At 42.4% G+C, this 15,745-nt stretch overlaps 1 protein-coding gene across 1 annotated transcript in view; it reads right to left on the bottom strand.

The window, feature by feature from the left end:
* Positions 1-15,745, bottom strand: part of LOC126292307 (putative ATP-dependent RNA helicase DHX57) — a 181,856-nt gene that overhangs the window by 13,496 nt on the left and 152,615 nt on the right. Inside the window, exons 18-20 of the mRNA XM_049986239.1 lie at positions 10,153-10,288; positions 7,426-7,612; positions 1,546-1,755 (exon numbers count right to left, since the gene is read on the bottom strand). Of these exons, the coding sequence (XP_049842196.1) occupies positions 1,546-1,755; positions 7,426-7,612; positions 10,153-10,288 (533 nt within the window). The remainder of the gene's footprint in view (positions 1-1,545; positions 1,756-7,425; positions 7,613-10,152; positions 10,289-15,745) is intronic.

Raw genomic sequence — 15,745 nt, 5'->3', positions numbered from 1 at the left:
ACCAGATAACGCGCCTTACCATTCAATTGTTGTTGACAAGGCACCTAACATGGCAAACCAAACGAAGGAAATGATTGTTTAGTTTCACCATACAGTTTACGGAAAAACTATCTAGCCACAAACCACAGTTCACCCCGTACAAAATCGATGAACTGGTATAAAACATGGGCACGCAGTCATTAGGCTACCACCTTACAACTGCCATTTCAACCCAACAGAAATAATATGGGCCCAAATTAAAGGTTACATAGGCAGGAATAACAATAAATTTATCCTAAAAAAAGAAACTGTCCGGAGCATCACCACCGAAGATTGGAAGAAAGCCATCAAACATATGCACAGCATCATGGAAAGGGTGTGGCAGAATGAAGCTCTTTGAAAAATTCAGTGGAGGTGATTATTTCATTAAATGACAACGGTGGCAGTGGCAGTGACAGTGATGCTTCAAGAATCCATCATAGCCCTGAGTGTGATATCAGTGGAGTTTTTCCATTACCCCCATAGAAACAGAGCACAGGCGACTCCAGCTACGTGTTTGGCATGCACAGTTCACATCTGCAAGTGCCTACATAACAAAATTATATCATTGTAAGTTCTGAAATATCAATAAGAAGACCTTAATAGCAACTACTTTCATAGGAAGTTCACCTTGGGAATTCACTACGCATCACACAAAATAAATATTACTGTTTACAATATAAGTGCTGTAACAGAGAGGCCCTGTTATTTGCATCACTTTTGTTCTTTCTAAATGACAGAGGTCGGCCTATTTAAGATACTTTTCCCACTGTGATAATCAATCTCAATTTTATTTTTGGTTGCATTAGGATTAAGTAAGTGGATCAGAAAAATTAATAACAGTTTCATTACAAACCTACAGTGAACTGTTTCTCATTCTGAAACTATTCGGGCACCCAATTAGTAGCTGAAATGTGAGCAGACCATTGTGCGTCACATTTAACTCAAATTATCTCGTACTAGAGATCTCCGACAGAGTTCTAGTTTTGAGCATATGACAATATGATGTATTCCTAAGATTTACTTTGCATAATGCATTCACCCAACTTCAATAATAAAAAAATCCCCACACATCGAAAATCCAGTAATGTCGTGAGAAAAGTCTTAACAATATGTTGCCACAGATAAAGCTAAAATGAAAATGTAGTGTAGCTCTTTCAGAACACAATTTCCACGATTATAAAGTAAGTATACATGTTTTAGATGTGGGACACGGTAACTCTGCTCGGGGCCGCCACATGCTCCTGCCAAAGTGTCAATCCTAAAGTAATTTTGGACAGACTATTGTAGTTATGGTTATATTGGTTTTGTTCATAAACCACCTTCTGTTTTATGTTTACAGTTCCATCCACTGATGATTTATGTTTCCATACACAGCAACCTCTTATTTCATTTGTGCCTTGAAAATTATGAAGCGTTCGCCTGCAGAAAATCAGTGGTGACCAATCATGCTACCTGACTGCTTTCCCCTAAATTATTTGAGAGAGAGAGAGAGAGAGAGAGAGAGAGAGAGAGAGAGATTCCCACCTGTGGTCCGGTTACAAGAATGATCTTGTCAATCTCGGAGCCTCTCTTGACACCACGCACGTCACCGGGAACAAAGCCAATGCTAGCCAGTAGCTCCAAGAACTGCTTCTTCATGTCCGCCAGAGTCAGCAGCGTCTTGTATGACAGGAAGTTCTCCTGCGCAAACACTTGCCCAGCTCTTCTACTCGTATTGCAGTGCTTCAGCCATTCCTGTTAAAAAGGAACCTGCAGTTTAATCTCAAAATGTCAAGGCTAACCTATAAGCATACAGTCATTCTGAAATAGTATTATCTTTGAACATTTCAAGTTTCATGCCCTAACTGTTGAGTGCAGCCAGGCACCGCCACTACGTTTTTAGCTCTGTCGCAGATTACACACCAGTAGTCTGGGTCAGAGCAAGTCCATGTGTGCACTGTGTGGACGGACAGCTGCAGAATACAAGCACTGTGGCATTAAGTGGAAGAATTCACTGAGTACTTCATATATATGAGGCTTATAACTACAACAATGGTCTGCCAGTTGTCTGCCATATATACTATTAAAACAATATATTTATAATGTTGTATAGTGTAACTGAATACTTTGGATGAAACAGTTAGAATACTGAATATATCCAAATGTCATGTAGTTAAGGGCACAGCAATCAGTCACAAATGATGTTTATTGCATATCTAGATTTTGGTCACTGTGTGGCTATCTGGGCAGTGGGGCAGTGCAAGTTAAAATATTAAAAGCACTTCTACATGCACGTACTCTGGTTGGGACTATGTGCATATACAAGTATTTTTAATGTTTTAACTTACATTTGCTGTAGTCAAGTTGGATACACAGTGACGAAAATCTAGATATGCAATAAGTATAGTTTGCAATTTATTGTTGCACAATTTTCTTTTTTTGAAATGAATACAATCACAGGTCACAATAGTTTCCCTGTGGAATCAAACCTGATATTCAAATACTTTAGTAACTCATGGAATGATTATAGCATGTCCTTCACCCATGCAGCATAGCAAAACTGTAAATGCTGCACAGAAGCAATATGGCATGTTGCTGAACTTTGAATCAGTGCAAATGTAAGTGACTTTCACACAGCTGTGCTCACATGAATACACCCCCCCAACTGCCAAAAACTGTGTAGGCCCTCAAACTCTATTTGTAAAGCGTCCCACATTAGATTAAGGCAGGCAATCAACCTGCCAAGAACAATTTACTGTTATACCAGCAGGGATAGAAAACTACAAATATTGTATGTTTGTAAGGGATTAAAATACTTACCTTTTATATTGGTATAACAATGAAGTCTGTTTATTATTTAATATTTCACTGATTTTTTGGTTTAGTTAGCAAGGTTAACTTGGACAGAAATGAAGGACTTAATAATTACCACATAGCAGATTCCACAAGCCAGGAAAAATTACACACCGCAATCCTACTGTGAATCAGATCTCAACCCCGATGTTAATAACGTAGACAAACTTTGCACCCCTTCTTCTCTTTCCTGATGGAGAAGAGCAATCAACAGTAGACAATTCTGCAAAAGGATAAGGGAAAGAGAGAGGGAGGGAATCTCGATTGCCTCAGAAAGTAACATATAAAGCGTGCTTGTGCTAAATGGTGACAAATCTCAAGAAACAATTCCCGTGAGGGTAGAGAGCAAAAGAGGGCATAAGGCTGCAAATGCATTACAAAGGAGGTAAACCCACTTGAAGGTGGAGATAAAACAGCTCTGGCAGTGTAGGTTTGAATGGCTGAAAGTACATTTATGAAAACACCACGAAAGTGGGAATATTCTGTCTCTGCTGGCATTTCAGCTCCACACTAGAGAGGGTGGGTATGCTGTATGTGATGGAAATGCACTTGCACATCGCTACGAAGGGGCATCTGCTTCACTGCTTTTGCCGACTCATTCTGCTGTGGACGTGTGTTATGTAATGCACCTCTGAGACACAATGGACCAGTATACTGACCAGAAAGATGCCGACACCGACCAGAAAGATGCCGACAAAGCCTTTACACTGAAAGACAAATGACAGTGGCAATAGACAGGCATGTCTATACTGGGAAAAGTCTCACCATCAACTGTACCATAAAGTGTGTGCTACAGTGTTTCACCATTTGTGTGACACAAGCTCCTTTGTGGGAGTGGGTAGTTATGAAAGGCTAGTGTGCCCAGAATGTATACACACAGCACTGAGGAAAAGCTGCAGAATATGACTCCGGTGTCTGCACCAGGCATGTGGCTCATCACTACAAGGTAAGCCAGATTGCCACAGGGAACATTCTCCACAAGAATATGTATCACTTAAAATGGATACATGCCGTTTTACCAAAGAGTTTGCTTCTGCGGTGACAGTTTTGTCACTGGTTCATTGCACAGGTGGTTTGATACGTCGTCTATCCTATGAGGTGTGTGAAAAAGTAATGAGAATGACAACAATGTGAGTGAACTGGCAATGCTGTATTGTTCTACTTGCACAGACTGGAGTGTTCATCCCTTTCAGATGCTCAGTCCGAGTTTCAGCTCCGTACAGCCATCGTGATTTTTTGATAGTGCCAGCAGCGAAAGTGTGTTACAAAAATCATCAGAATTACAGCAACATTATGCCATCAAGTTTTGTATTAAACTGGGGAATCCGCAAGTGTGACCTATGAAAAGTTGATACCGGCCTATGTAGAACATTCCTTATCGAGAACACAAGTTTTTCGCTGGCACAAATCATTTTTGGAAGGCCAAGAATACACTGAAGATAAGCCTTGCTCAGCGACATCTCAACTACAAAAACAGATGAAAACGTTGAATGTGTGCATGCTCTTGTGAGGTCAAACACTCATTTAACAGTAAAGATGATGGATGACCTGTTCAATTTCACCCTATGTCAAATTGTGATTGAAGTTTTGCACACGCAAAAGGTTTGTGCCAACATGGTGCCGTAAAACCTCACAATTGAGCAGAAGGACAATCGAAGAAATGTGTGCATTGATATTGTTAAGAGGATTTCCAATGACCCCGAATGGCTCGGTCGCGTGATTGCAAGTGACAAATCCATGATTTTTGAGTATGATCCTGTGGCAAAGTGAGGAATGGCATACTGAGACATCTCAACAGCGGGGAAAAAAGAAAAAAATTGAAATGTGCAAATCAAAACAATACATTTTTTTTTTTTTTTTTTTTTTTTTTTTTTTTTTTTTTTTTTTACTGTGGATGGGATGGCACAAACAAAAACTTGTGAGTTATCTTAAAGAAATTTCCATCATCTGACAGTTCATTGTTCACTTATTTTACACAATCACGATTTCACCTTTATAGCCATTCTCAAGTGTATGTCGAAGTGTTAAAATACACTCCTGGAAATTGAAATAAGAACACCGTGAATTCATTGTCCCAGGAAGGGGAAACTTTGACACATTCCTGGGGTCAGATACATCACATGATCACACTGACAGAACCACAGGCACATAGACACAGGCAACAGAGCATGCACAATGTCGGCACTAGTACAGTGTATATCCACCTTTCGCAGCAATGCAGGCTGCTATTCTCCCATGGAGACGATCGTAGAGATGCTGGATGTAGTCCTGTGGAACGGCTTGCCATGCCATTTCCACCTGGCGCCTCAGTTGGACCAGCGTTCGTGCTGGACGTGCAGACCGCGTGAGACGATGCTTCATCCAGTCCCAAACATGCTCAATGGGGGACAGATCCGGAGATCTTGCTGGCCAGGGTAGTTGACTTACACCTTCTAGAGCACGTTGGGTGGCACGGGATACATGCGGACATGCAATGTCCTGTTGGAACAGCAAGTTCCCTTGCCGGTCTAGGAATGGTAGAACGATGGGTTCGATGACGGTTTGGATGTACCGTGCACTAGTCAGTGTCCCGTCGACGATCACCAGAGGTGTACAGCCAGTGTAGGAGATCGCTCCCCACACCATGATGCCGGGTGTTGGCCCTGTGTGCCTCGGTCGTATGCAGTCCTGATTGTGGCGCTCACCTACACGGCACCAAACACGCATACGACCATCATTGGCACCAAGGCAGAAGCGACTCTCATCGCTAAAGACGACACGTCCCCATTCGTCCCTCCATTCACACCTGTCGCGACACCACTGGAGGCGGGCTGCACGATGTTGGGGCGTGAGCGGAAGACGGCCTAACGGTGTGCAGGACCGTAGCCCAGCTTCATGGAGACGGTTGCGAATGGTCCTCGCCGATACCCCAGGAGCAACAGTGTCCCTAATTTGCTGGGAAGTGGCGGTGCGGTCCCCTACGGCACTGCGTAGGACCCTACAGTCTTGGCATGCATCCGTGCATCGCTGCGGTCCGGTCCCAGGTCGACGGGCATGGGCACCTTCCGCCGACCACTGGCGACAACATCGATGTACTGTGGAGACCTCACGCCCCACGTGTTGAGCAATTCGGCGGTACGTCCACCCGGCCTCCCGCATGCCCACTATACGCCCTCGCTCAAAGTCCGTCAACTGCACATACGGTTCATGTCCACGCTGTCGCGGCATGCTACCAGTGTTAAAGACTGCGATGGAGCTCCGTATGCCAGGGCAAACTGGCTGACACTGACGGCGGCGGTGCACAAATGCTGCGCAGCTAGCGCCATTCGATGGCCAACACCGCGGTTCCTGGTGTGTCCGCTGTGCCATGCGTGTGATCATTGCTTGTACAGCCCTCTCGCAGTGTCCGGAGCAAGTATGGTGGGTCTGACACACTGGTGTCAATGTGTTCTTTTTTCCATTTCCAGGAGTATATGTCTGGGTCCCCCCCTCCCCCCTCTCCCCCCACTGTGTTTTGTTGTTGTATATGGTGCATTTCCCTTGCAATTTAAGTTTTATTTTCATTTTTTCTCTTGTTCATGTTTTATCATTGCAGTATTATTCTGCAGTAGCAGAACACAGTAATATCCTTTGTTAAGAGTATCCGTTCTTACCAATCAAAACTACAAAAATTTAACTGAAAACAAAAATAATAAAAAATTCCCTGAATTCTAAAAAATTCCTGGGCTTTTCCCCAGTTTTCTCCGGGATGAAAAAATTCCTAGGTTTTTCCCGGATCTCTCAGTTGTTCCGGGTTGTATAAACTCTGATAGCACATGCATACTGCACAAGATTTTGAATATCCTCGTACCCTCTTACACTTCCCACTTAGTCGCTCTCAACCATTTGAAGCTCATTTATTTTTCTTGTTAAAATTCTCCTGCAAAACTGACATTTGTGCACATTTTCCCTCTACATTTTGTGACACTTGATAGTGTAAAACTAAAAATTAAATTGTTTTGTTTCTCTAGCCTTCATACTATGAGACAACTGTGCTTGTAAAACTTAAGTTTAGATTGAATTGTAAACATAATTAATTTTTTTTATATTGTTACATGTATCTTTTCTTTTAGCACCATCACAGGAACATTAAAAGACTAATGAGAATGAAATAAAATATTTCAAAAATCTGACCGACTAAGCCGATGGTGTAAGAAGGCTAGAGAATATTCAAAATTTCACATGGCGTGTATATAATGTAGATTACGTGACTTCTATAGATGTATATGAGCTTGTTTCCCAGCCTGATACATGACTAGTTCTCTATATCAAATTGTTCATCTCAACTTCCCCCTACACCACTATGGTACATTGTGAACAGTTATCGTTTGCACCCTGTATAGTACTTTTCAGCGGAAACAAAAACAGTCATACTGAGCTCTCATATTTAAAAAAGTAATTAAATAAGGCATTCCTTAGCATTGGCCAGTTTTTTTTTTTTTTTTTTTTTTTTTTTTTTTATAGGTCTGGTTGGAATTTGACAGAAATGAAACCAAAAAAAAAAAAAAAAAAAACTGAATATTATAAATGCTCAACACTTTCTTTGGCACTCACCTTGTATGCCCTAAGAGCAGTGAGCTGGTCACTATAAGCAGTAGCAAACTCCCGCTTCTTTGCATCAGCTGCTTCTTTCAGTGAAAATGGAGCCACGAAGGGTGACTTGTGACTGAGACATGCTGCCATTGTTAGTGCTGAATCTAGGCAGCAAAATATGGCTCCATACAACATAAGTTTTCCTATCCTGTGAATAGAGATATTTCAATGCAAAGTTGATTCTATTTTGCTCCAAATAGTGAACATATAATTTAATTAGCATTTCATAAAATGCACAAGGGTGAGCCAGTTTTATTAGGGTTACTTTTATTTTTAATTTTTCGTGAAATCAGTCCTAAGGTAAATGTAAACATGGCCAACTCAACACATATTATGTTCTGAGCTGTAATGAATTTATTGCAACTCTCACTGTAGGGCCAGCAACAGCTACTGAATACAAAAATAGCATTTTGCAACAACAAATTAATTTTCCATTAGTCCTCACAAGCAAGCAATAGTAACTTTTGACTAAAATTAATATATTGTTGACGGTGTACAGTACAGGCGCGCATCCAACTGATTGTGGGCCGGATTTGGCTCACGATTGGTTTCAATTCAATCTACAGAAGAAAGACATGGGGGAGAGTCATGTGATTTACAAGCTAAGCTGCAGCCACTGCGCTGCGTTCTATGTGCAGGTGACAACCAACATGTTGTCTCTTCGCTCGAATGGCCACTAAGAAACTGAGGCCAAGAAACAGCAGGACTACTCAACCGCTGAGCATGCTGCCCAACATGATATTACTCATTTCAATAACAGTTTCACAGCCTGTGCCATCTGGACCTTTCTCACCAACACCAGCTTTTCTGAACTGAGCAGGGGGAAACACTCTCATCAATACATAAACCTCCTGGCCTCAACCTTCATAAATTATTGTCCTTTACCCACCTATCCCTTCCCTGTTCCCATTCTAGCTTTACACAGCCCTCTATTCCACCAATGCACTCTCAGCCCAACTGCATGTAGCTGCCCTACCCTCTCCGCACCTCGTCCCTGTATGCTCCCACAAGCAGCATCGACCGTCCTCCACCTCCATCCCGCTATCCCTCCCCCTACCCACCCCAGCCTCTTTCTTATCCTGACCACCCTAGTTGCTTCTTCCATCATAAGCACTGCTTGCAGTTTAGGTTCAGCAGCCAGAGACTGTGTGTGTGTGTGTGTGTGTGTGTGTGTGTGTGTGTGTGTGTGTGTGTGTGTGTGTGTGTGTGTGTGCCCCTTTCAAAGAAACCGTATGTTGTCTAATTCTGACAAAGGCTGGTTTGGCCAAAAGCTGTGGCTGACAGTCTTTTTGTTGCACCTATCTGCGACTCAGCATTAAAGCTGTATGGTGAGTAGCAACTATTTGTTGACTTGGCAAATCAGAAGACAAGCTACACTACAAGATTTGTAGAAAAAGTAACAAGTCTCCCCCCCCCCCCCCCCCCCTAAAACAGCTGTATTTCACAGTGCCCTCATTTGTGGCTGGTACAATGGAGGGGGAAATCATTTTCAAAACACACATGGCCTCATCAGTTGTCTATGAGCTTCTGCGGTGTTTGCATTGTCACTTTATTCTACTGCTGTCTATACAGTCAGACAAAGCTTAAAAATGCAACTTTCTATTGAACAGTGTTACACCATCAAATTCTGTGTTGGACTCAGATAACCGGCTATGGAGATGTCGGTCACAATTCAGAAAGTGTTCAAACGTCGATCAAGAGATGCTGTTTTTAGATGGCACAAGTTCTTCAGAGATGGTTGAGAGGATGTGGAACACAAACCAAGCACATGGAATATAGTGAGGTCAAGACCTGCTGCATACTGGAAGCTGCATCACGACAATGCAGCAGGTCACACCTGCTCCACAGCCTACCACTATCTGGTCCAGAACAGCATTACAACACTTCCCCTGTCAAGCTATAGTCCCAAAGCTGCCTGTGGACTTTTTCCTGTTCTCTGTGCGAAGACGGCACTCAGACGGCAACACCACGAGACCACTGCAGAGGTCAAAGCGGCTTTGACTCACTGCTCAGAGGATATTCCTGAAAAGGAACTGGGGGGCAACTTACAAGTGTCAACTCTTGAGGAACCAATTTTGAATAATTTTAACTGCTTGTAGTATTATCTTCAGTAACCTTTCCCCATTTTTGGACTCATTACTTTTCATACAACCCCTGTTTAGTACTTCTGAGAGACAGGAAGTAATTGGTACTAAATTGCCACCACATAAATGTTGATTGGCACAAGCACAGTAAATGCAGTACATGTTTATGATGGACTTGGGAAATAAAAGCACATGCTCAACTGACAGAAAACCATTCTGAACAGTTATCATGTGTCAATATTGATTATCTTGACATTCCTGGACAAGTACAGTAAGTAACCCTGGAACTGTCTGGGATGGCATGGGAAGCCAGGAAAGAACAAGATGCTACAAGTGATATGAAGTGATTAACTATGTATCAGGAGGAAATATGCCTTGTGGAAAAACTCAACACTAAGTGAAAAGAGTATTCTGTGGAAGATATAGAAAACACAGCTTTTAACACATAAACACTTAAATGGCTCTAAGCAGTATTGCTACATTTACTGAGACTAACTGTGCTGTAGGCATATGCAGTGTAGGCTCGCACACATATGCTGCAGCCATTAATCTTTTTTGCTTTACTGATGTCTCCATTACCAACTTATACAGTATGCGCATTTACCTCACGTCGACTGGAAGTGCAGCGAGATGCTTCCCCAGGGGAGTGAGCTCGTTCTCTTCATCCAGCGCCCCTATATCGCGCAGCCTCTTTAATGCCGAATCTATACTCTCAACTGGAGGTGGTTCCAACGTACGTTCTGCAAATAATATTCGACATTAGTTCAAAGTGGCAGTAACACAATTTAATCTCAATGCCAACAGGGATACTTGCATATAAAAAAAATTAACTGCACAGTGTAGCCCACAGAATAAAAAGTGAAAGAGTAAGGAGATCATAGTAATGAATCAGAACTTTCCCTTCAGCTTCCTTCCTTAACAAGCGGAGTTAGATATTAAAAAAAAGTAGTAGAACCAACATACACCTGATGACAATTTATTTACTCATACATTCTACAAGCAACTAATGGTTCCAAAAGATGATACGCGTAAATCCTGGATGGAATATAAATAACAAAAGGGGTAAAGATAATCATTCACCACAAAGCTGAATCACTGAACAGTGAACAGGCATGCAAGGAAAACTGAAAATGTTGATGAGTTTACAGACAATGACCTCCTCTGGGGCTCTTTAAAACACATAAAGCAATATAGAACAAGAACTTTAAAAGCTACAGAGAACAACAAAAATTCCCACATGCAACAATCATGCTGGGGGTAGCCACAATCAAGCAATAAACACTACAACAATTCAGTGTATTTCATCACCTTTCCTTATGAAAGCCCAACGCCAATTACTATGACACAGAGTTTTATGACGAAATGACTCTTAACATTTATTTTCATTAATAACAGGTCAACTACCCCTCGCATTTTTCAGACTTTCGCAGTACACTCTATGCATTTTTCAGACTTTCTCAGTACACTAAATTTCCCAGAGAATTCCCGATTTTCAGTTTTTGCACACATATCGCCATCCTGTACACTGTCACAGTGCTGAAACTCAGATAAGGTGAGAAGTTGTATCTTGTATAGTATGTGAGAAACTAAGGAGCTGTGAGAGGTATGGAGGGATGGAGGGAGGGAAAGTTGGTCGAAGGCTGGAATGGAGAGGCAGCAAGGACATGTGACACCAGTGAGTTCAGCCCGGAATAGACCGCATAATTTTTGCCATCTGTACCCTTCTCCCAAAAATCCTCTCTCTCTCTCAATTACATGGATAGGGACTGTTCTTACAACACATCCATCAAGTATGATGGCTCATATCTTCCTAGCCCCCATTTCATAGTCTCGATGCCTGCCTGTTCACCTCATCGATCCACATTCACCATCTCTTTCCTCTCTGTAGTCTCCCAGGCCATTCTTCCACTTCATCATGTACCACATACTTCACCAGTGCCACATACCTAAGCCAAGATTTCCTCCACCCTCCTCCTCCTGTCCTCTCCCCCTGACAAACCCCTTAGTCCTACATTATTTCCACATATGCTGAGGTGCCATCAAATCAAAAGACTTGCTTTAGGCCAGTGAGCCACATGCAAGAGTCTGGTTCTTTACAACTGGCAAACAAACGATGTTAGCCTAAACACACTATCAAATCCAGTAAATTAAAAAATCTGAACATGCTCTGAAGAGCTACAAATCCATAAAAGAAGAATTTTCTCGAGAAAACTGTAAAATTACAAGGAGGTTTAATGGCAGAACAACATTTAGTTTCAGGAGTTGGAATTCCAGTACTGCCAAATACACACATTTAAAAGTAAAAAAACTATTCGCAGATTTCAGTACTCTCAGTTCCTTCCTTTGGGATGAAAGATTTGGAAAGGACCAATGTTGATGGACACCCATCTGCCTGTTGTGTGGTCAAGAGGAGAAAAAGAGAGAGTAGGAGGGAAAAAGTGGATCAGTCGGTTAGCCAGATGGTCGGTATCTCTCAATACCTCCCATCTTTATCTCTGACTCCTCTTGCCCTGACAAGATAAGAATATCACTCAAGTTGGGTTATGAGTGATTAAACTTTCTTTCCTAAACCTATCCCTCTATCTTCCATGCTCCAAAAACAAACTAGGAATATTTTTTCACTTTTTAACTTTCTTTCCTAAACCTATCCCCCTCTCTTCTATGCTCCAAAAACAAACTAGGAATATTTTTTTCACTTTTAACAACAGTATTAATTTGATAGATTGCAATTCACCACATAGACGTGATGTTGAACAGCCGGAAGTAGATTCAGCTGTTTGATACTTCAGTCTCTCTCTCTCTCTCTCTCTCTCTCTCTCTCTCTCTCTCTCTCACACACACACACACACACACACACACACACACACACACACACACATTGGTATGGCTGAGTGCACAATGCTGGGATTGCAGTTTAACAGGTGAACTGTGGTGCTGATAGTGTTTGGTCAGGTGGGCAGAGAGAGAATATGGTAGTATGTAGCAAGAGGAGGGCTTGGGGATAGGTAGCTAGCAGCTTGGAGGGGAGGCAGCAGATGAGTGAATTAAGAATGTGGGTGGTAGGGGTGGTAAGTGCACAGACAAGACATGCAGCACTGGGGTACCGGTGCCAATGCATTGTGGTGCATGATGAAGATGATATGAATTGGGAGGGTATGACAGGATGAAATGCAGACTTGGACTGGAAGGGAGTGGCAGGACAGAGGAAGGGGAAACTGTCAGATATAGGTTGGGGGAGGGGGAACCAGCAGTTTAGAAAAGATTCAAATTGGGAGGATTATAGCAGCAAAGGACATGTTGTCCGGTAATTCCCATGTACATAATTCAGAAATGCTGGTGCTGGAGGGAAGGATACAAATGGCACACATTGTGACATAGGCACTGAACTCTACCACACAATCCATCAGGTGGAGAACTCTGTTCTCAGCCTCAGTTTGGCAGTGGCCATTCATTCTGATGGACAGCTGGTTGGCGCCCACATAAAATACTGCGCAGTGATTGCAGCGCAGCCAGTATATGACGTGGCCGCTTTCACAGGTGGACCTTCCTCTGATGTGGAAGAATAAGCTTGTGGCAGGGCTGGAGTAGGACATGATGGGTGAGTGAATCAGGCAGGTATTGCACCTGGGTCCTCCACAGGGATATGGCACCCATGGCAAAGGATTCAGAGTTAGAGAGGCATAAGGATGGACCAACACGTCTTGTAGATTGGGTGAGTGACAGAATAACTCTAGAAGATTGGGAAGGATCTTGGGTATGATGTTCCTCATTTCTAGGCTTGATGTTGCATAAAATTCCAGCGAAGCATATGGATCTTTTGCTCCAGTCCTTTCACATGCTTATCATGTCCTATCAGGTGTCTTCCATGTGAACTGCAATATAGTGATGTAGAGGTAGATCACAGGCAGGGCCAACTGTGAAAACTGATATGCCATATACCAACACTGCTGCAATCACCATACAGCTTTTTGTCAATGTGACAATCAACCAATTATCCATCAGAATAAATGCCACCGTCCAGCTGAGGCTGAGAACAAAGTTGACCAACCGGTGGCACAACATGTTCTTTGCTCCCATAAACCTCTTCATCTCCATCTCTGCTAACCCACTGCCCCCACATCCTGTACCTGATCGTTTCCACCTTCGTGAATACCATCACTCCCTCCCAGTCCAAGCCCCCGTGTCATCTTTGTTGTGGGCCACATCTCTCCAGCTCTGTTGCCTGTATGTCAAATGCCTTTTCCACGCATCTACCACCTCTCCCTCGCACATCTCTATCCTGCACATCTGCTACCTCTCTTCGAGCAGCTAGCTACCAGTCCTCTTGCTTCCCACTTCTTTCTCCCAAGAATCTGTGTCTAAAAATTAAGGTGCACAGGTGTGTGTGTGTGTGTGTGTGTGTGTGTGTGTGTGTGTGTGTGTGTGTGTGGGCGCGCGCGCGCTCGTGCTCACGCTATTCAATGAGTGGTCTCCTTTACTTCTAAATCATTTACGAAACACATTCAAAGGTAGACCCAGCTATTGGATACGGCCCTTCAAACATGGAAAAACCCTGAATGGAATAACAACAATATGAAAATGTAAACTGCTACTAACTATATAGAGGAGGCGGCGAGTGATAGACATGTATACTGAAAAAAAGACTGCTAAATATTATTGCCTACCAGACTAAGACTTTCATCAAATACAGGCACAAAAAATGCATGGCCTCTGTACCCGGAAGAAACAGTGGCCAAGTGTGTGTGTGTGTGTGTGTGTGTGTGTGTGTGTGTGTGTGTGTGTGTGTGTGTGTGTTTTGGCCAAGTGTGTGTGTGTGTGTGTGTTTTGTTTGGTCTTGTCTATATCTGATGAAGGGATTAGTTCAATAGGTAATAATGCGTACTTTTTTTTTTTTACTGTGTCTGTCTGGCACAACACTTGCCCTATATGTTGAGTACCTACCTACCCTTTTCATACTGATGCTTCAGATTTAGAAACACTCTCTCTCTCTCTCTCTCTCTCTCTCTCTCTCTCTCTGTGCTGAGGCCTGACTGAAGTGTGTAGCGAACTTGGCTGAGATGGGTATTGGGTGTACCGTATTTACTCGATTCTAAGCCGCACTTTTTATATTTATAGAAGACGAGCCTTTTTCTCTGCCCCGAGCTTCGACCACTGCATTTTCATACATTATCCAACGAATTAAATAGAAATTCTGTATTGTTCATCTTCAAATGTAGCAGCCTTTCAAATATTCGTAGCAACAAAAATAAATTTCTTTACACAAAAATAGCAACAATGCACAAGACCTTATGATTGTTGCACGAGTAGATACGCTGGGGTTCATTAATACTTCACGTAGTGGCACCTATTGATTCGTGGAATTTTGTGAAGTGCTTGTTGGTGTTAGTGAATCATAATGAAGTGCTTTCATTATAGTGTCAAATTCAAGAGGGGATTTATTTCTTTTTCGGAACAAAGTTCTAATCGTGCTGCAGGTCTGCAATACGGGATTGATAAGAGCAACGTTAGGCGATGGCAACTGCAGAGAAACAAATTATTTGAATGTTCAAGTAGCAGGAAAGCATTTAGTGGGCCAAAGTGTGGCCGATATCGTGCACTAGAAGTGATTTTAAATAAATTTGTTAAGGAACAGCGTCAGAAATTCCTGCCAATGAACGCCAAAATTTTAAAAATTAATAGACATGAAACTGATAGAGAGCAAAAAATCGAAAATTTTAAGGCCAGTCGAAGCTGGATTGATCTGTTTCTGAAGCACTGGGGTTTTTCACTTCGGGGGCAAATTTCAGTTGCACATAAGCTGCTGAAAAATTATGAAGAAAAACTTGTGGAATTTCAGTCCTTCATAATTAGTAATACCTTCTTGGTCAGATAGGAAATACTGACCTAACTCGTGTATATTTTGACATGCCATCAAATTATATGGTTGACGCCAAAGGAAAGAAATACATGTGATCTTACATCAAGGAGGTGAAAAACATTGAATCTCCGTCATGATAGCTTGCACAGAAGATTGACATAAATTAGCCCCATACATAGTTCTCAGGAGAAAGTCTTTACCGAAATTAGAAGTATTTCCAAAAATTGTAATTGTACGAGCAAATGAAACTGGGTGGTTTTTGGAGGAATGGTGTTGGAATGGATTAGGCGTGTGTGGAATTGTAGTCCTGGTGCGATGCTTGGTTTATGCAGTCTGTTGG

This window comes from Schistocerca gregaria, chromosome 9 (genome assembly GCF_023897955.1).
Source record: "Schistocerca gregaria isolate iqSchGreg1 chromosome 9, iqSchGreg1.2, whole genome shotgun sequence".
NCBI lineage: Eukaryota > Metazoa > Arthropoda > Insecta > Orthoptera > Acrididae > Schistocerca > Schistocerca gregaria.
Note: the sequence above shows the minus strand (reverse complement) of the source record. Positions and strands in the feature narration are given on the sequence as shown.